We start from the raw sequence: 20,019 nt of genomic DNA, 5'->3' as shown, positions 1-20,019 counted from the left end.
GCGTCTGCCTCACAATACGAAGTTCCTGCAGTCCTGGGTTCAAATCCAGGCTCGGGATCTTTCTGTGTGGAGTTTGCATGTTCTCCCCGTGAATGCGTGGGTTCCCTCCGGGTACTCCGGCTTCCTCCCACTTCCAAAGACATACACCTGGGGATAGGTTGATTGGCAACACTAAAATTGGCCCTAGTGTGTGAATGTGAGTGTGAATGTTGTCTGTCTATCTGTGTTGGCCCTGTGATGAGGTGGCGACTTGTCCAGGGTGTACCCTGCCTTCCGCCCAATTATAGCTGAGATAGGCACCAGCGCCCCCCGCGACCCCGAAAGGGAATAAGCGGTAGAAAATGGATGGATGGATAATCTCACTAAAGCACTTGTAAAACAATAGGCAGACAAGGGATTTTCCAGAATTATCCTAGTAAATGTGTCTACAGTAATAACATCTGAATCGCTCTCACTGCCCTTGCCTTTTTTTTTTTTTTTAACTTTTTTTTCTTTAGTCCTTCACTCTCAATATCTTCATCCAAAAATCTTTCATTCTCGCTCAAATTAATGGGGAAATTTTTGCTTTCTCGGTCCAAATCGCTTTAGCTGCTGGTGGCCATGATTGTAAACAATGTGAGGATGTGAGGAGCTCTACAACCCGTGACGTCACCCACACATCGTCTGCTACTTCTGGTACAGGCAAGGCTTTTTTATTAGCGAGCAAAAGTTGCGAACTTTATCGTCAATGTTCTCTACTAAATCCTTTCGGCAAAAATACGGCAATATCGCGAAATGATCAAGTATGACACATAGAATGGACCTGCTATCCCCGTTTGAATAAGAAAATCTCATATCAGTAGGCAAAGGAGGCATAATGATGCAACATATACATACAGCTCGCCTGATTAGCACTCCAACTTGTCAATAACATCAACAAAGCGCACAGTACAAAACGTTTGGTGGACAAAATGAGACAAAAAAAGAGTGGATGATTTTTACATGCAAAGAAGCTGTTGCATTTGTTTGTATTTTTCCTCCCATCTTTTTCAATTTTCAATCCTTTATTAAAATTGCCCCAGGGAGCCACTAAAGAGCCGGCGGCGGCTGGAGAGCCGTGGGTTGCTGACCCCCGGCATACACTTTGAAGATGTGTTCGATGTCCCATCAGTCCACTAATGAGTGAAGTGCACAGGTCTCCGTGTACAGTACATCTTCTACCTTTATATACCAGACTTTGTTGATAAGAGTGTGAAACAGGAGCCATTATCGCCGAGGCTGCTGAGTGCACGCGCCGTATGGATCCATCCATCATTTTAATGGCCATCCGAATATTTGCACCGAGAGATGAAACGGAAGTCACAGGAGTCAACGTGTGAAGCCGCGCCGTTGCTGTCAGAACCCTCACATTCATTTGGACTCGTGCAGCCGCAATCGCACAAACGCCATCTTATGTCCCCCCCCCCCGCCCCCCCCCCCCCGTCCTCTGCTTTCAAAGGCACAGCCACGAACATCCTTGTTGCATCCAACTAAGCCCATTTTACTTTTCTGTTTGACAAATTCCCTTCGCTTTCGTCAACACGGCTGTCAAGCGCTGATTAATCAATGGCATCCTTTTTTTCTGCAATGGCAAGAGTAAACAAGCCGTTCTCTCCCAGATTTCTGTCGGCAGGCTTTGTTTTATCTGACAACTTTCTCTTGCTCGCATACATTATTGATTTTTTTGGCACTCTGCCGCCGTGCAGAATGCTAATGATTCCCGTGGTATTTATAGCCGACGTTTTGGCCAGCCGTTGACTTTGTCGGTGTTGTCGATGATATCTTGTATCGGGGTTGTGGCCGGGTTTCAGGGTTCATGCCCATCCTTGGTCTGTCGCAGGGGCGTCACTAGACCTAATACTTTACTGGGGCACACCTGGGGCACAAATAATTCATGTGAGCGTGCAAAGCGCGCAAGCAAAAACATTTTTAAATAAATAAATAATAAATGGGTTGTACTTGTATAGCGCTTTTCTACCTTCAAGGTACTCAAAGCGCTTTGACACTACTTCCACATTTACCCATTCACACACACATTCACACACTGATGGAGGGAGCTGCCATGCAAGGCGCCAACCAGCACCCATCAGGAGCAAGGGTGAAGTGTCTTGCTCAGGACACAACGGACGTGACGAGGTTGGTACTAGGTGGGATTTGAACCAGGGACCCTCGGGTTACACACGGCCACTCTCCCACTGCGCCACGCCGTCCCTGGTTTTTAGCACTTATTTATCATAAAAAATACATAAATAGTGCTTTAAACTATGAAATCATATCAGATTATGTTGTATGGATCTTTGATTAACCACCTGAAATTAACTAATGCATTCGACCTACTTGTGCACTTTTTTACTCCAGACTTCTTGGTCCTTGGCCCTGCACTCTTCAGCATCTACATGCTGCCGCTAGGTGACATCATACGCAAATACGGTGTTAGCTTTCACTGTTATGCAGATGACACCCAACTCTACATGCCCCTAAAGCTGACCAACACGCCGGATTGTAGTCAGCTGGAGGCGTGTCTTAATGAAATTAAACAATGGATGTCCGCTAACTTTTTGCAACTCAACGCCAAAAAAACGGAAATGCTGATTATCGGTCCTGGTAGACACCGAACTCTATTTAATAATACAACTCTAACATTTGACAACCAAACAATTAAACAAGGCGACACGGTAAAGAATCTGGGTGTTATCTTCGACCCAACTCTCTCCTTTGAGGCACACATTAAAAGTGTTACTAAAACGGCCTTCTTTCATCTCCGTAATATCGCTAAAATTCGCTCCATTCTGTCCACTAAAGACGCTGAGATCATTATCCATGCGTTTGTTACGTCTCGCCTCGATTACTGTAACGTATTATTTTCGGGTCTCCCCATGTCTAGCATTAAAAGATTACAGTTGGTACAAAATGCGGCTGCTAGACTTTTGACAAGAACAAGAAAGTTTGATCACATTACGCCTGTACTGGCTCACCTGCACTGGCTTCCTGTGCACTTAAGATGTGACTTTAAGGTTTTACTACTTACGTATAAAATACTACACGGTCTAGCTCCATCCTATCTTGCCGATTGTATTGTACCATATGTCCCGGCAAGAAATCTGCGTTCAAAGGACTCCGGCTTATTAGTGATTCCCAAAGCCCCAAAAAAGTCTGCGGGCTGTAGAGCTTTTTCATTTCGGGCTCCAGTACTCTGGAATGCCCTCCCGGTAACAGTTCGAGATGCCACCTCAGTAGAAGCATTTAAGTCTCACCTTAAAACTCATTTGTATACTCTAGCCTTTAAATAGACTCCCTTTTTAGACCAGTTGATCTGCCGTTTCTTTTCTTTTTCTTCTATGTCTCACTCTCCTTTGTGGAGGGGGTCCGGTCCGATCCGGTGGCCATGTACTGCTCGCCTGTGTATCGGCTGGGGACATCTCTGCGCTGCTGATCCGCCTCCGCTTGGGATGGTTTCCTGCTGGCTCCACTGTGAACGGGACTCTCGCTGCTGTGTTGGATCCGCTTTGGACTGGACTCTCGCGACTGTGTTGGATCCATTATGGATTGAATGTTAGACCCGCTCGACATCCATTGCTTTCGTCCTCTCCAAGGTTCTCATAGTCATCATTGTCACCGACGTCCCACTGGGTGTGAGTTTTCCTTGCCCTTATGTGGGCCTACCGAGGATGTCGTAGTGGTTTGTGCAGCCCTTTGAGACACTAGTGATTTAGGGCTATATAAGTAAACATTGATTGATTGATTGATTGACTTCTAAACTGCTACTGGTTAAAGCAAAAAGGAAGAGCAATTAATCTTTTTGAAATATTTATTGCAGTAATCATCTGCAAATTTAACATCTACAAAAGTAAAACAAAAAATAAAGCACCCCTACATCTCTGGGTTCTTTTATATTATTTAATTTCCATTTATGGCAATGTGGTGAATCCTATTTTAGATACACAAAACTGTAAAATATACACAAAACAATAAAGCCACGGTAGTAGAAATAAATGAACAACTGTTGTGTGTCTTTTCAGGGAATCATTTTCTGAGAAGTAAACTGTAACGTCTCCTTTTCATTCTTGCAAAGTGGTCAATCACTCTGGACAGACATGGAAATATTACAGTAACTGTTATACAGTTGACCAGTGGTTCCCAACTGCTGGCTCCTGACATAAAAGTGGATTGTGTCTCATTTTCAGTCAGATGTGTGCAAGAAAAAAAAAAAGTTTAGGGAGAAAAAAATGAAATTGTGCCAACAAAACCAGATAATTTTAGCCTTTTTTCTAGTGACTATTAGTGAGTATTTTAGCAAAAGGCAAAGCGACTAACAAGTTGGAGGAGGACTCAGGACGGACATGGAAATATATTTGAAAAAAAATCTAAATGGGGCAACAAAACCCAATATTTTCAGCCATCTTTTACCGTAGTTTTCGGATTATAAATTGCTCCGGAGTATAAATCGCACCGGCCGAAAATGCAAAATAAAGAAGGAAAAAAACATGTATAAGTCGCACTGGAGTATAAGTCGCATTTTTGGGGGAAATGTATTTGATAAAACTCAACACCCGGGCTTCACGGTGGCAGAGGGGTTAGTGCGTCTGCCTCACAATAAGAAGTTCCTGCAGTCCTGGGTTCAAATCCAGGCTTGGGATCTTTCTGTGTGGAGTTTGCATGTTCTCCCCGTGAATGCGTGGGTTCCCTCCGGGTACTCCGGCTTCCTCCCACTTCCAAAGACATGCACCTGGGGATAGGTTGATTGGCAACACTAAATGGTCCCTAGTGTGTGAATGTTGTCTGTCTATCTGTGTTGGCCCTGCGATGAGGTGGCGACTTGTCCAGGGTGTACACCGCCTTCCGCCCGATTGTAGCTGAGATAGGCGCCAGCGACCCCGAAAGGAAATAAGCGGTAGAAAATGGATGGATGGATGGATATTAGTGAGTATTTTAGCAAAAGGCAAAGCGACTAACAAGTTGGAGGAGGACTCAGGACGGACATGGAAATATATTTAAAAAAAAATCTAAATGGGGCAACAAAACCCAATATTTTCAGCCATCTTTCTGAAAACAAATACAGAAATGTTACTATTTTTTCTGGAAAAAAAAAACAGATGCTTTAGCTGTAGCCATTTTTCTGGTGACAAAACAAGATTATTTTAGTCAAAGTCGCACCGATTAACAAGACAAGTCTACTGTGCTATTTTTCTGTGAAATAAACTTGAATGATTTAAAAAAAATTGGCTCACGACTTGATGATATGGAAAAATGTTTTTCTTCCTGAAGATAAACCATTTGAGAAGCACTCAACTCACACATGCTGACTCCAAATCATCATTGATGCAGAAGCAGCAGACAATAACCAACATGATGTTTCATGTTCGTTGGAAATTCCCCCGACAGCTCGTACAGCAAATGAATATGTTTGTCTTAATACAAGGAATAACGTTAGCTAACTTAGCATCAACTTAAGACAATGATGTTGCCTAGCTAGCTAGGACTTCACTAACATCTCTCATTCCTCGCTTCTTCTCTGCTGCGGGCGAATAACTTTCTTAAATCCATCTAGGAGTTACAGTTTGAATCAAATCAAAATCAAAATAATGTAATTAACAAATTGTTGTTGGCTAACGTCACCTACCTCACGCAGTGATTCGAATCCCCCCCCCCCCCCTCTCTCTCTCTCAACCGAAGTCTCGATCCACACGTGAATAAATTACCATATTAATTAGCCATGTGCTCATTGTTTCGTACTAAGTAGTATGTGCGCTGTTGTCTATGTTATGTAGACTTAAAACTCTGAAGCGTTTTCTTTTTTATTGGTGACATTTTTACTGGGGCACTGCAGATCAACAGTGGGGCACGTGCTCCAGTGAAATATGTCTGGTGACGCCCCTGGTCTGTCGTTGTCTTTATTGGCAGCTGGCACTACTTCCTTCAGTCAGACCTTATTTTTCACCAATGTCTTTCATGCTGACTTGTTATTCATCCTCGTTCCTGTGTTATGTATCTTCACAAAAGGATAGACGGAGTTTCAATGCTGGCTGGTTGCTATTTTAGCACTCCAGCTTACATTGCCGTGTGTGGACGGTTCTGTCTTTGCTCTTCAAAGTCGAGCTGCAGACAGCTTTGAAGGGGACCATGCACCCCCGTGACTGCTAAGCCCCAGGAAAGACTGCGTATGGAGTGACAGTTTATCACATTTGTGTCTGTAAATGAAATTAACCATCACTCAATTAATCAATTGTTATTCATATAGCCCTGAATCACTAGTGTCTCAAAGGGCTGCACAAGCCACAACGACATCCACGGTTCAGATCCCACATAAGGGCAAGGAATAACTCACAACCCAGTTGAATGACTATGACAAACCTTGGAGAGAACCACAGATGTGGGTGACCCCCCCCCCCCCTGTAGATCAATCAATCAATCAATCAATCAATGTTTACTCATATAGCCCTAAATCACTAGTGTCTCAAAGGGCTGCACAAGCCACAACGACATCCACGGTTCAGATCCCACATAAGGGCAAGGAATAACTCACAACCCAGTTGAATGACTATGACAAACCTTTGAGAGAACCACAGATGTGGGTGACGCCCCCCTGTAGATCAATCAATCATCAATCAATGTTTACTTATATAGCCCTAAATCACTAGTGTCTCAAAGGGCTGCACAAGCTACAACGACATCCATGGTTCAGATCCCACATAAGGGCAAGGAATAACTCACAACCCAGTTGAATGACTATGACAAACCTTGGAGAGAACCACAGATGTGGGTGACCCCCCCTGTAGATCAATCAATGTTTACTTATATAGCCCTAAATCACTAGTGTCTCAAAGGGCTGCACAAGCCACAGCAACATCCACGGTTCAGATCCCACATAAGGGCAAGGAATAACTCACAACCCAGTTGAATGACTATGACAAACCTTTGAGAGAACCACAGATGTGGGTGACCCCCCCCTGTAGATCAATCAATCATCAATCAATGTTTACTTATATAGCCCTAAATCAATAGTGTCTCAAAGGGCTGCACAAACCACTACGACATCCTCGGTAGGCCCACATAAGGGCAAGGAAAACTCACACCCAGTGGGACGTCGGTGACAATGATGACTAAGAGAACCTCGGAGAGGACGAAAGCAATGGATGTCGAGCGGGTCTAACATGATACTGTGAAAGTTCAATCCATAATGGATCCAACACAGTCGCGAGAGTCCCGTCCAAATCGGATCCAACATGATATGTCGAGTATGTCGATATATCGCCCAGCCCTAGGTCAGTAAGACAATTACCACTCTTCCTGAGTGGAAGTCGACCTTCAGCTACTATCTTAGTTGTTACCAGGGACAATATTTCTATAATTGACAATTTTTATCCTATATCTTTATGTGCAGACATTGATCAAGCTTATTTGTATTAGAGATGCAGGAGTAGTATCTTAGGAAGTCTTACAGGAACCTTTTGGTTGTTGTCTTCCCAGATCCTTTAGAACAGGGCTACCCATTAGAGCAGGGGTGCCCATTACGTCGATCGCGATCGACTGGTCGATCTCGGAGGGTGTGTCAGTCGATCTCAAGCCAGGCATTAAAAAATAGACATAAAAATGAGCAATCATCAATCATACCAAGACTTCACTTTGGTCAGTTGTTTGACATTCTCGGCACCCGAGGATCTTGTGAGATGACGCTGGCTGCTGCGAGCTCATATTTAAGAAAAAAAATCACTAACAGGGCGGACGCAGAGAAACACATTTTATTTCTAGAGACTCCGTACCTACTGTCAAAACTCTAAAGAGCGACTGCACAGTTCCTGTCTTCACCATAAAAGACCTGTTTCATCCTGCCTGTGCTAACAAAATAAGAGTCTCAGAAAGCTAGCGTGCACAAGCTAGCAAGCTACGGAGTTTGATGCCAATGTATTTCTCCCCCGCCCTCAGCGACCGCTTTCTCACTTGCTTGCCCACCCGCACAGTCACTGACGTCACTCACCTGCTGCCAGACATTAAAGTGCCACACACATATGCTACTCTAATAACAAAGTGTTTAAAAACCAGTATGCAAGTTGGACAAATGAGATGCCAAATCCAACCACTTTCATGTGGTATTGGACAGAAAGGAGGACTTTTTTTTTTCCTCCATTTGGACGTTATCAGCACCACTGTCTAATTCCAATCAATGCAAGTCATCAGAATCAGGTAATACACCAACTTATATTCATGAAAGAAAGGAATCTATGTGTGTTAAACATGCTTGTATTATCATTAAACACCATTAACTTGTTAACAAAAATGTCTCTTTCATAAATAAATAAATATAAATTATAAATAGGAATGAGGTAGATCTCCTCGACTTGGTCAATTGAAAAGTAGCTCGCCTGCAGAAAAAGTGTGAGCGCCCCTGCATTAGATCGACCATGAGCTACTGGTCGATCGTGGATGGTGTGTCGGTCGATCCCGAGGCGTTAAAAATAAACGGACCGACAATTTACCAATCATCAATCCTCACTATGATGTCACTTTTGTCACTTGATTAGTGTTATCGGTCTCTGAGGATTTTGTGAGATGACAACCGGCGGTAATGCGAGAAGCACATTTCATTTCAACAGACTCTCTCTCTCTCTCCGTACCGGCCGTCAAAAGTGTAAAGACTGACCTCACAGTTCTTGTCTTCGCAATAAAAGTGCTGCACCATCCTGCCTGTGCTAACGAAATTAGTGTGTAAAAAAATTGTAATACTCCAACGTATTTCTTGTAAAGGGTATAGAAAGGAGTATGGAAGCTGGACGAATGAGAAGCTAAAAACTAACCACTTTCATGTCGTGTTGGAAAGAGAGGAAGACTTATTTTCCGTCCACAATGTAAATTTGAAATGGTGAATGTGAATCCTAACAATGCGAGTCATCAGAATATGGTAAAACACCAACTTATATCGTCTTCAAGCAAGAAGGGAATCTATATGCGTTAAACATGCCTGTATTTTAATTAAACAAACTCTAACGAGTTGGTGGCATCGTGATGCGGATTCGTTCTCCCAGGGATGCAGACGGGATTCGGACACAGCGTGCGGGTAGAAAAAATAATTAATTCAAGCAATAAAAACAGACTTTGACAAAAACCAAAAGAGCTAGCATGAGAGCTAGAAAACAAAAGGCGCTTAGCATGGGAGCTAGCATAAACAAAAAGACCGAGCGTGGAAGCTAGCTGGTAGCGAGCAGGAACACAGAAGTCGTTACTTGTTGCGTGAAAACAAATTAGGAAGCAAGGCAGACTGACGGGAGAAGGCAGGCTAAATAATGACGGTCTGTAATTTTCATCATAGGTACACTTCAACTGTGAGACAGAATGTGGAAAAAAAATCCAGGAATTCACATTGTAGGAAAACAATGTAGCAGAAAAACTGCCCCAAAGCATGATTTTTCCACCCCCATGATCCACAGTAGGTGTGGTGTTCTTGGGATGCAACTCAGTATTCTTCTTCCTCCAAACACGACCAGTTGAGTTGATACCAAAATGGATACATGGATGATACAGCAGAGGATTGGGAAAAACGTCATGTGGTCAGATGAAACCAAAATAGAACTTTTTGGTATAAACTCAACTCGTCGTGTTTGGAGGAAGAAGAATACTGAGTTGCATCCCAAGAACACCACACCTACTGTGAAGCATGGGGGCGGAAACATCATGCTTTGGGGCTGTTTTTCTGCTAAGGGGACAGGACGATTGATCCGTGTTAAGGAAAGAATGAATGGGGCCATGTATCGTGAGATTTTGAGCATCAGTGAGAGCTTTGAATGGTTGACCAAACACTTATTTTCCACCATAATTTACAAATAAATTCTTTAAAATTCCTATAATGTGAATTCCTGGATTTTTTTTTTTCACATTCTGTCTCTCACAGTTGAAGTGTACCTATGATGAACATTACAGACCTCTGGCATCATTTTAAGTGGGAGAACTTGCACAATCGGTGGCTGACTAAATACTTTTTTGCCCCACTGCATCTATATATATATATATATATATATATATACTTCAGTCATTTGACAAGTAGTGTTGCTGTGTAATTATATTTTCTCACTCTATTCGTTTTTGGAGGATTTTTCTAAAATCTTACGCTACTTCGATTCAGCATTGCTTGAAAGCATTGGAGAGACTTTAATTATTCCTCTGGGGAGTTTTTCCTAGGTCCTGTCAAGGTTATAGCGGCAGTTAAGTATTGCCTGCTTTTAAATGGCCTCACCATATTAGCTTCTGGGATATTACTGCAAAAGACGTCTGCATCAACTGGAAGCAGAAGTGTGTGTGTGTGTGTGTGTGTGTGTGTGTGTGTGTGTGTGTGTTTGTGTGTGACCGTACAAGACGTGCACGACACACTCATTTTAAAATAGTTAGGTAGTATTTGTACTTTATATCTCATATCCTATGCTTTCTCATCGTTTAGTCCGTCTGCCATCCTAATTTGGCTTTAGGACAGCCTAAGGACAACATTATAGAGCTGGGGGTAGGGAACCTATGGCTCTAGAGCCAGATGTGGCTCTTTTGATGACTGCATCTGGCTCTCGGATAAATCTGAGCTGACACTGCTTAACACTGTAAATAATGAATAATTCCGCTTGTAATCACAGTGTTAAAATTAACGTTCAAAATATAAAACATTGTCGTGCATTTTAATCCATCCATCTGTTTTCTACCGCACCCGTTCAAAAAGTTGCGCTAAAGGCCTACTAAAACCCACTACTAGCGACCACGCAGTCTGATAGTTTATATATCAATGATGAAATATTAACATTGCAACACATGCCGATACGGCCTTTTTAGTTGACTAAATTGCAATTTTAAATTTCCCGCAGAGTTTCCTGTTGAAAACATCGCGTGTTTGTGATGTTATTGGTTAGAGGGGACGGCTAAAAGTTGTCTCTTTTCATCGCGCAATTACACAGTATTCTGGACATCTGTGTTGCTGAATCTTTTGCAATTTGTTCGATTAATAATGGAGAAGTCAAAGTAGAAAGATGGAGGTGGGAAGCTTTTAGCCTTTAGCCACACAAACACACGGTGTTTCCTTGTTTATGAATTCCCGGAGGTTAAGCTTTACTATGGATCAGAGCGGTCAAGCGAACCATGGACAACCGGCTGTTTTCGGTGAGAATTGTGGTAATAAGTCGCCTCTTACCGGAGATCAGCAGAGTTTCTGTCCCTCAACAGTTCCCTCAACACAGTCCTCCGACTATCAGGTACTGTTTAACTCACTAAAACACTAACAACACAATAAGCAGATAAGGGATTTCCCAGAATTATTCTAGTAAATGTCAATAAAAAACATCTGAATCGCTCTCACTGCAATCGCCTTTTTTTTTCTTCTAGTCCTTCACTCTAAATTTCCTCATCCACGAATCTTTCGTCCTCGCTCAAATTAAGGGGGGAATTGTCGCTTTCTCGGTCCGAATAGCTCTCGCTGCTGGAGGCTCACATTATAAACGATGTTCAGATGTGAGGAGTTCCACAACCCGTGATGTCACGCGCACATCGTCTGCTACTTCCGGTACAGGCAAGGCTTTTTTATTAGCGACCAAAAGTTGCGAACTTTATCGTCGATGTTCTCTACTAAATCCTTTCAGCAAAAATATGGCAATATCGCGAAATGATCAAGTATGACACATAGAAGGGACCTGCTATCCCCGTTTAAATAAGAACATCTCATTTCAGTAGGCTTTTAATGGTAAGAAGGTATTTATTTATTATTGGTTGGTGATGGGCTTGCCCTCCTGGGGGTTCTTCAGACCACCAAGCACCGACATGATAGCCTTTTTCAGGTCTACAACAATGTTTTATTGTTCAATAAGTCTCTCAGTTGCTTTCCCGCAATTGTCTTTTTCTCTTTCGTTCTCGCTCATGCTCTGGCTCCAGCTCCAACCCTGTCTCTCCTCCTGGCTGCTGCTTATAACAGAGCGACGGGTGATTAGATAACAAGGCCTAGATGGGCCATCTATGCACCTGTCGCTGATTTCGAGGCCGGTCCTGGCAACACCCTGCTTCGCTGCAGGCCCGCAGGCCACGCCCCCTCCACAGTTAGCTTCAGAATAATAATGTTATTTCAAAGAATAAGAGACCTATTATACTCTAGAAATGTTGTTACTTAAAAATGGACGTGTTTAGTGTTGAAAAAAGTATTATACAAATACATTTTGAAATATTTTGCTTTCTTCGCTCTCTCAGCCAAAAAGGTTCTTGACCTTTTTGACATTTCTGCTTTTGCTGTATAACAAAAACATTACTATGTTCTTATAATGTGTGTAGGCATGGTTGTCGATTACAGTTTTAGCTCTGTAAATAGCGTGACATCACAGCAACAGAATATCTATGCGATGATCCGTGATCCGGATCATGTTTTGTTTAGTTCTGTTCTATCAGTTTTAGACTCCTTTGGTTCCTGTTTTGTGCACTTTGGGTGTTTGTCTTGGTTTCAATGGGTACTAGTTGGTTTCACCTGCCTCTGATTAGTGCTCTGCACATTCAATCAATCAATCAATCAATGTTTACTTATATAGCCCTAAATCACTAGTGTCTCAAAGGGCTGCACAAACCACTGCGACATCCTCGGTAGGCCCACATAAGGGCAAGGAAAACTCACACCCAGTGGGACATCGGTGACAATAATGACTATGAGAACCTTGGAGAGGAGGAAAGCAATGGATGTCGAGCGGGTCTAACATGATACTGTGAAAGTTCAATCCATAATGGATCCAACACAGTCGCGAGAGTCCAGTCCAAAGCGGATCCAACACAGCAGCGAGAGTCCCGTTCACAGCGGAGCCAGCAGGAAACCATCCCAAGGGGAGGCGGATCAGCAACGCAGAGATGTCCCCAGCCGATACACAGGCAAGCAGCACATGGCCACCGGATCGGACCGGACCCCCTCCACAAGGGAGAGTGGGACATAGGAGAAAAAGAAAAGAAACGGCAGATCAACTGGTCTAAAAATTCACCTGCTGTTGAGCACTAATCAGAGAGCTTCATTGTTTGCTATATGCAACGGTTACGTTTCCATGTTCTTGATTCTTGCGCCTGTGTTTCCTTAGCTTCCCGTGCGATCGGCACATTTTTATTTTGTTTGTTCTGTCTTTTTGGTCGCTGGGAGATTTATGTTACTAAATCATCTCCTACTTCACGCTGTTGTCCAAAGCAGTCCGTTGTTCTGCATTCCGGGAGTCTAAGGAAACACAGGCGCAATAATCAAGAACATGGAAACGTAACCGTTGCGTATAGTAAACAATGAAGCCACACCGACTGTGGTGAGCAACGTGAATAAATAGCTCTCTGATTAGTGCTCAACAGCAGGTGAACGTGCAGAGCACTAATCAGAGGCAGGTGAAACCAACTAGTACCCATGGAAACAAAAACAAACACCGAAAATGCACCAAACCGGAACCAAGGAAGTCCAAAACCAACAGAACATAACTAAACAAAACATGAACCGGATCATGACAATTCAAACAGAGAACCTGCATCCGAAAATAAATCGGATGCATAGCGAATAAAGCAGGTTTTTGGTTTAATGCATCAACTACAAAGAATTGGTACATTAGTGGATCTAACATAATAGTGAGAGTCCAGTCCATAGTGGACCTAACATAATAGTGAGAGTCCAGTCCATAGTGGATCTAACATAATAGTGAGAGTCCAGTCCATGGTGGATCTAACATAATAGTGTGAGTCCAGTCCATAGTGGATCTAACATAATAGTGAGAGTCCAGTCCTTAGTGGGCCTAACATAATAGTGAGAGTCCAGTCCATGGTGGATCTAACATAATAGTGGGAGTCCAGTCCATGGTGGATCTAACATAAAAGTGAGAGTCCAGTCCTTAGTGGATCTAACATAATAGTGAGAGTCCAGTCCATGGTGGATCTAACATAATAGTGGGAGTTCAGTCCATGGTGGATCTAACATAATAGTGTGAGTCCAGTCCATAGTGGATCTAACATAATAGTGAGAGTCCAGTCCATAGTGGATCTAACATAATAGTGAGAGTCCAGTCCTTAGTGGGTCTAACATAATAGTGAGAGTCCACTCCATAGTGGATCTAACATGATAGTGAGAGTCCAGTCCATAGTGGATCTAACATAATAGTGAGAGTCCAGTCCGTAATGGATCTAACATAATAGTGAGAGTCCAGTCCTTAGTGGGTCTAACATAATAGTGAGAGTCCAGTCCATGGTGGATCTAACATAATAGTGAGAGTCCAGTCCTTAGTGGGTCTAACATAATAGGGCGAGTCCAGTCCATAGTGGATCTATCATAATAGTGCGAGTCCAGTCCATAGTGGATTTAACATAATAGTGAGAGTCCAGTCAATAGTGGATCTAACATAATAGCGAGAGTCCAGTCCTTAGTGGATCTAACATAATAGAGCGAGTTCAGTCCATAGTGGATCTAACATGATAGTGAGAGTCCAGTCCTTAGTGGGTCTAGCATAATAGTGAGAGTCCAGTCCATGGTGGATCCAACATAATAGCGAGAGTCCAGTCCTTAGTGGATCTAACATAATAGAGCGAGTTCAGTCCATAGTGGATCTAACATGATAGTGAGAGTCCAGTCCGTAATGGATCTAACATAATAGTGAGAGTCCAGTCCTTAGTGGGTCTAACATAATAGTGAGAGTCCAGTCCATGGTGGATCTAACATAATAGTGAGAGTCCAGTCCTTAGTGGGTCTAACATAATAGGGCGAGTCCAGTCCATAGTGGATCTATCATAATAGTGCGAGTCCAGTCCTTAGTGGGTCTAACATTATAGTGAGAGTCCAGTCCATGGTGGATCTAACATAATAGTGAGAGTCCAGTCCTTAGTGGGTCTAACATAATAGTGAGAGTCCAGTCCTTAGTGGATCTAACATAATAGAGCGAGTTCAGTCCATAGTGGATCTAACATGATAGTGAGAGTCCAGTCCATAATGGATCCAACATAATAGCGAGAGTCCAGTCCTTAGTGGATCTAACATAATAGAGCGAGTTCAGTCCATAGTGGATCTAACATGATAGTGAGAGTCCAGTCCGTAATGGATCTAACATAATAGTGAGAGTCCAGTCCTTAGTGGGTCTAACATAATAGTGAGAGTCCAGTCCATGGTGGATCTAACATAATAGTGAGAGTCCAGTCCTTAGTGGGTCTAACATAATAGAGCGAGTTCAGTCCATAGTGGATCTAACATGATAGTGAGAGTCCAGTCCGTAATGGATCTAACATAATAGTGAGAGTCCAGTCCTTAGTGGGTCTAACATAATAGAGCGAGTTCAGTCCATAGTGGATCTAACATGATAGTGAGAGTCCAGTCCGTAATGGATCTAACATAATAGTGAGAGTCCAGTCCTTAGTGGGTCTAACATAATAGTGAGAGTCCAGTCCATGGTGGATCTAACATAATAGTGAGAGTCCAGTCCTTAGTGGGTCTAACATAATAGGGCGAGTCCAGTCCATAGTGGATCTATCATAATAGTGCGAGTCCAGTCCTTAGTGGGTCTAACATAATAGTGAGAGTCCAGTCCATGGTGGATCTAACATAATAGTGAGAGTCCAGTCCTTAGTGGGTCTAACATAATAGTGCGAGTCCAGTCCATAGTGGATTTAACATAATAGTGAGAGTCCAGTCAATAGTGGATCTAACATAATAGAGTGAGTTCAGTGCTAGGTGGATCTAACATAATAGTGAGAGTCCAGTCCATAATGGATCCAACATAATAGCGAGAGTCCAGTCCTTAGTGGATCTAACATAATAGAGCGAGTTCAGTCCATAGTGGATCTAACATGATAGTGAGAGTCCAGTCCGTAATGGATCTAACATAATAGTGAGAGTCCAGTCCTTAGTGGGTCTAACATAATAGTGAGAGTCCAGTCCATGGTGGATCTAACATAATAGTGAGAGTCCAGTCCTTAGTGGGTCTAACATAATAGGGCGAGTCCAGTCCATAGTGGATCTATCATAATAGTGCGAGTCCAGTCCTTAGTGGGTCTAACATAATAGTGAGAGTCCAGTCCATGGTGGATCTAACATAATAGTGAGAGTCCAGTCCTTAGTGGGTCTAACATAATAGTGAGAGTCCAGTCCATGGTGGATCTAACATAATAGTGAGAGTCCAGTCCTTAGTGGGTCTAACATAATAGTGAGAGTCCAGTCCATGGTGGATCTAACATAATAGTGAGAGTCCAGTCCTTAGTGGGTCTAACATAATAGTGAGAGTCCAGTCCATAGTGGATCTAACATGATAGTGAGAGTTCAGTCCGTAATGGATCCAACATAATAGTGCGAGTCCAGTCCATAGTGGATTTAACATAATAGTGAGAGTCCAGTCCATAGTGGATTTAACATAATAGTGAGAGTCCAGTCAATAGTGGATCTAACATAATAGAGTGAGTTCAGTGCTAGGTGGATCTAACATAATAGTGAGAGTCCAGTCCATAATGGAGCCAACATAATAGCGAGAGTCCAGTCCTTAGTGGATCTAACATAATAGAGCGAGTTCAGTCCATAGTGGATCTAACATGATAGTGAGAGTCCAGTCCGTAATGGATCTAACATAATAGTGAGAGTCCAGTCCTTAGTGGGTCTAACATAATAGTGACAGTCCAGTCCTTAGTGGGTCTAACATAATAGGGCGAGTCCAGTCCATAGTGGATCTATCATAATAGTGCGAGTCCAGTCCGTAATGGATCTAACATAATAGTGCGAGTCCAGTCCATAGTGGATTTAACATAATAGTGAGAGTCCAGTCAATAGTGGATCTAACATAATAGAGTGAGTTCAGTGCTAGGTGGATCTAACATAATAGTGAGAGTCCAGTCCATAGTGGATCTAACATAATATTGAGAGTCCAGTCCATAGTGGATCTAACATAATAGTGAGAATCCAGTCCATAGTGGATCTAACGTAATAGTGAGAGTTCAGTCCAAGGTGGATCCAACATAACAGTGAGAGTCCAGTCCATAGTGGATCTAACATAATAGTGAGTCCAGTCCATAGTGGATCTAACATAATAGTGAGAGTCCAGTCCTTAGTGGGTCTAACATAATAGTGAGAGTCCAGTCCGTAGTGGATCTAACATAATAGTGAGAGTCCAGTCCATAATGGATCCAACATAATAGCGAGAGTCCAGTCCTTAGTGGATCTAACATAATAGAGCGAGTTCAGTCCATAGTGGATCCAACATAATAGTGAGAGTCCAGTCCATAGTGGATCTAACATAATAAAGCAAGTTCAGTCCATAGTGGATCTAACATGATAGTGAGAGTCCAGTCCATAGTGGATCTAACATAATAGTGAGAGTCCAGTCCTTAGTGGGTCTAACATAATAGTGAGAGTCCAGTCCATGGTGGATCTAACATAATAGTGAGAGTCCAGTCCTTAGTGGGTCTAACATAATAGGGCGAGTCCAGTCCATAGTGGATCTATCATAATAGTGCGAGTCCAGTCCGTAATGGATCTAACATAATAGTGCGAGTCCAGTCCATAGTGGATTTAACATAATAGTGAGAGTCCAGTCAATAGTGGATCTAACATAATAGTGAGAGTCTACAAAGAATTAGTACATTTTGATATGCTTTATTTCATACATTTGAGAAAAATGCTGATGCGGTCAACATTGGTGTCATTAGCAGCCGTAAAGCAGGTTGATCCTGCTGATGTCCACTCTGGACAGACCCCGCCTCTGGCCGATGTTGGCGTGGGACAAAGGGACGATGGTGTCTCTCCCGTTGACGCTGAAGGCTGTTCTTCCGTAGTGCATGATGGAGGAGTAGTCATAGGGGGTGTTCAGGTTGTTGGTGTCCTGCTTGTGGAAGTTGAAGGCCATCGCTCGGTCGATGTTCTCCCAGACGATCCTGACGTAGCTGTCGCGGTCGCTTCTGGTCTGCTCGTGCTGGAAGCCCAGAGCATGGAGGAACTCGTGCTGGATGATGCCGTGGTAGATGCAGCCGTCACGGTTGAGTGACAGCACCTGCCTCCCTCCCTGTCGGCCCAGAGCCGAGAAGCAGCCGCCTCCGTTCTCCACGCTGACGAAGTCGTACTCATTGCGCCGGGGGACGAAGCGGACGCAGGACCTGCCGTGGAAAGACTTAACCGCGTTCTCAATCTTCTGCCTCTCCATGCCGCTGAACTGAGGACTGATGACATAGGGGATCGTCACCAAGCCGTTGAAGGACTTCTTCCACAGGCAGCTGTTGGAGAAGCACTTCAGGGCATTTCTGGTTTTGGGAAGCAGCATGTCTCCTTCCAGGAGGGACTCACTCGTGCCGTTGTTGGTGGTCAGAATGGCGGTGGTAAGGTCAACGGTCTCCTCCTCATTTCCTGAGAATTCTTCATCCGTGTCCTGTTGAGCCTGAGCGAGGCCCAGCAAGAGGAGCATCAGCAGACTGGAAAAGGGACTCATTTTCAGCTTGGTTCTTGGGGAGTTCTGCTGTTCAGAGACTCTTTGAAGACGGATGTCCTTCTTGGTGCAGTCTGGGGTTTTTATACTTTGTTGTACAGGTGTGGCTGTAGGGAGATTATAGTCTGAAGGCCCGAACAAACATCTGAAGGGTGGACTCCACTGGTAATCTTTCCAGTTCAACATGGTATTTTATCCTTTGTTGCGACAGGTAAACAAAGTAGACAATATGAGGTGGAAGAAGGGTGTGGATACTTTATTTCTGTTGAAGCCCCTCCTCCGACATCAGGGGTCGGCAACCTAAAATGTCGAAGGAGCCATATTGGACCACAAATACAAAAAGTAATTCGTCTGAAGCCGCAAAAATTTAAAAGATAGGTGTTATAATGCTTTTTGCAGACGATGTGGTTCTGATGGCTTCATCGGACCGGGATCTTCAGCTCTCACTGGATCGGTTCGCAGCCGAGTGTGAAGCGACCGGAATGAGAATCAGCACCTCCAAGTCCGAGTCCATGGTTCTCGCCCGGAAAAGGGTGGAATGCCATCTCTGGGTTGGGGAGGAGACCCTGCCCCAAGTGGAGAAGTTCAAGTACCTAAGAGTCTTGTTCACGAGTGAGGGAAGAGTGGATCGTGAGATCGACAGGCGGATCGGTGCGGCGTCTTCAGTAATGCGGACGTTGTACCGATCCGTTGTGGTGAAGAAGGAGCTGAGCCGGAAGGCAAAGCTCTCAATTTACCGGTCGATCTACGTTCCCATCCTCACCTATGGTCATGAGCTTTGGGTCATGTCCGAAAGGACAAGATCACGGGTACAAGCGGCCCAAATGAGTTTCCTCTCCCTTAGAGATAGGGTGAGAAGCTCTGCCATCCGGGAGGAACTCAAAGTAAAGCCGCTGCTCCTCCACATGAAGAGGAGCCAGATGAGGTGGTTCGGGCATCTGGTCAGGATGCCACCCCAACGCCTCCCTAGGGAGGTGTTTAGGGCACGTCCAACCGGTAGGAGGCCACGGGGAAGACCCAGGACACGTTGGGAAGACTATGTCTCCCGGCTGGCCTGGGAACGCCTCGGGATCGCCCGGGAAGAGCTAGACGAAGTGGCTGGGGAGAGGGAAGTCTGGGTTTCCCTGCTTAGGCTGTTGCCCCCGCAACCCGACCTCGGATAAGCGGAAGAAGATGGCTGGATGGATGGATGGTGTTATAATGATGGAAACACTTGATGTAAGTAGCTAATTAACTATAATAGCCTACTATCAAAACAAGTATGTGTCACAGGCTGACGCAAATCTTCGTTGACAGAAATGGGGGGGGCAAAAAAGTATTTAGTCAGCCACCGATTGTGCAAGTTCTCCCACTTAAAATGATGACAGAGGTCTGTAATTTTCATCATAAGTACACTTCAACTGTGAGAGACAGAATGTGGAAAAAAAATCCAGGAATTCACATTGTAGGAATTTTAAATAATTTATTTGTAAATTATGGTGGAAAATAAGTATTTGGTCAACCATTCAAAGCTGATGGAAGGAGGTTTTGACTCAAAATCTCACGATACATGGCCCTAATTATTCTTTCCTTAACACGGATCAATCGTCCTGTCCCCTTA

General features: G+C 43.7%; 2 protein-coding genes across 3 annotated transcripts in view; one reads left to right on the top strand and one right to left on the bottom strand.

Annotated features, from left to right (window-relative positions):
• The window catches only part of nphp4 (nephronophthisis 4), a 520,514-nt gene that overhangs the window by 240,590 nt on the left and 259,905 nt on the right, over positions 1-20,019 (top strand). The gene's annotated exons all lie outside the window — the stretch shown is intronic.
• LOC133555218 (high choriolytic enzyme 1-like) lies at positions 17,601-18,458 on the bottom strand. The gene has a single exon (XM_061904803.1). It carries the CDS (start codon positions 18,420-18,422, stop codon positions 17,646-17,648), a length of 777 nt encoding a protein of 258 aa, XP_061760787.1. The 5' UTR covers positions 18,423-18,458; the 3' UTR covers positions 17,601-17,645.

Source organism: Nerophis ophidion, linkage group LG06 (genome assembly GCF_033978795.1).
Source record: "Nerophis ophidion isolate RoL-2023_Sa linkage group LG06, RoL_Noph_v1.0, whole genome shotgun sequence".
Taxonomy (NCBI): Eukaryota; Metazoa; Chordata; class Actinopteri; order Syngnathiformes; family Syngnathidae; genus Nerophis; species Nerophis ophidion.
Note: the sequence above shows the minus strand (reverse complement) of the source record. Positions and strands in the feature narration are given on the sequence as shown.

Excerpts from the sequence above, each read along its gene's own strand:
- LOC133555218 (XM_061904803.1), bottom strand. The coding sequence starts at position 18,422 with ATGAGTCCCTTTTCCAGTCTGCTGATGCTCCTCTTGCTGGGCCTCGCT.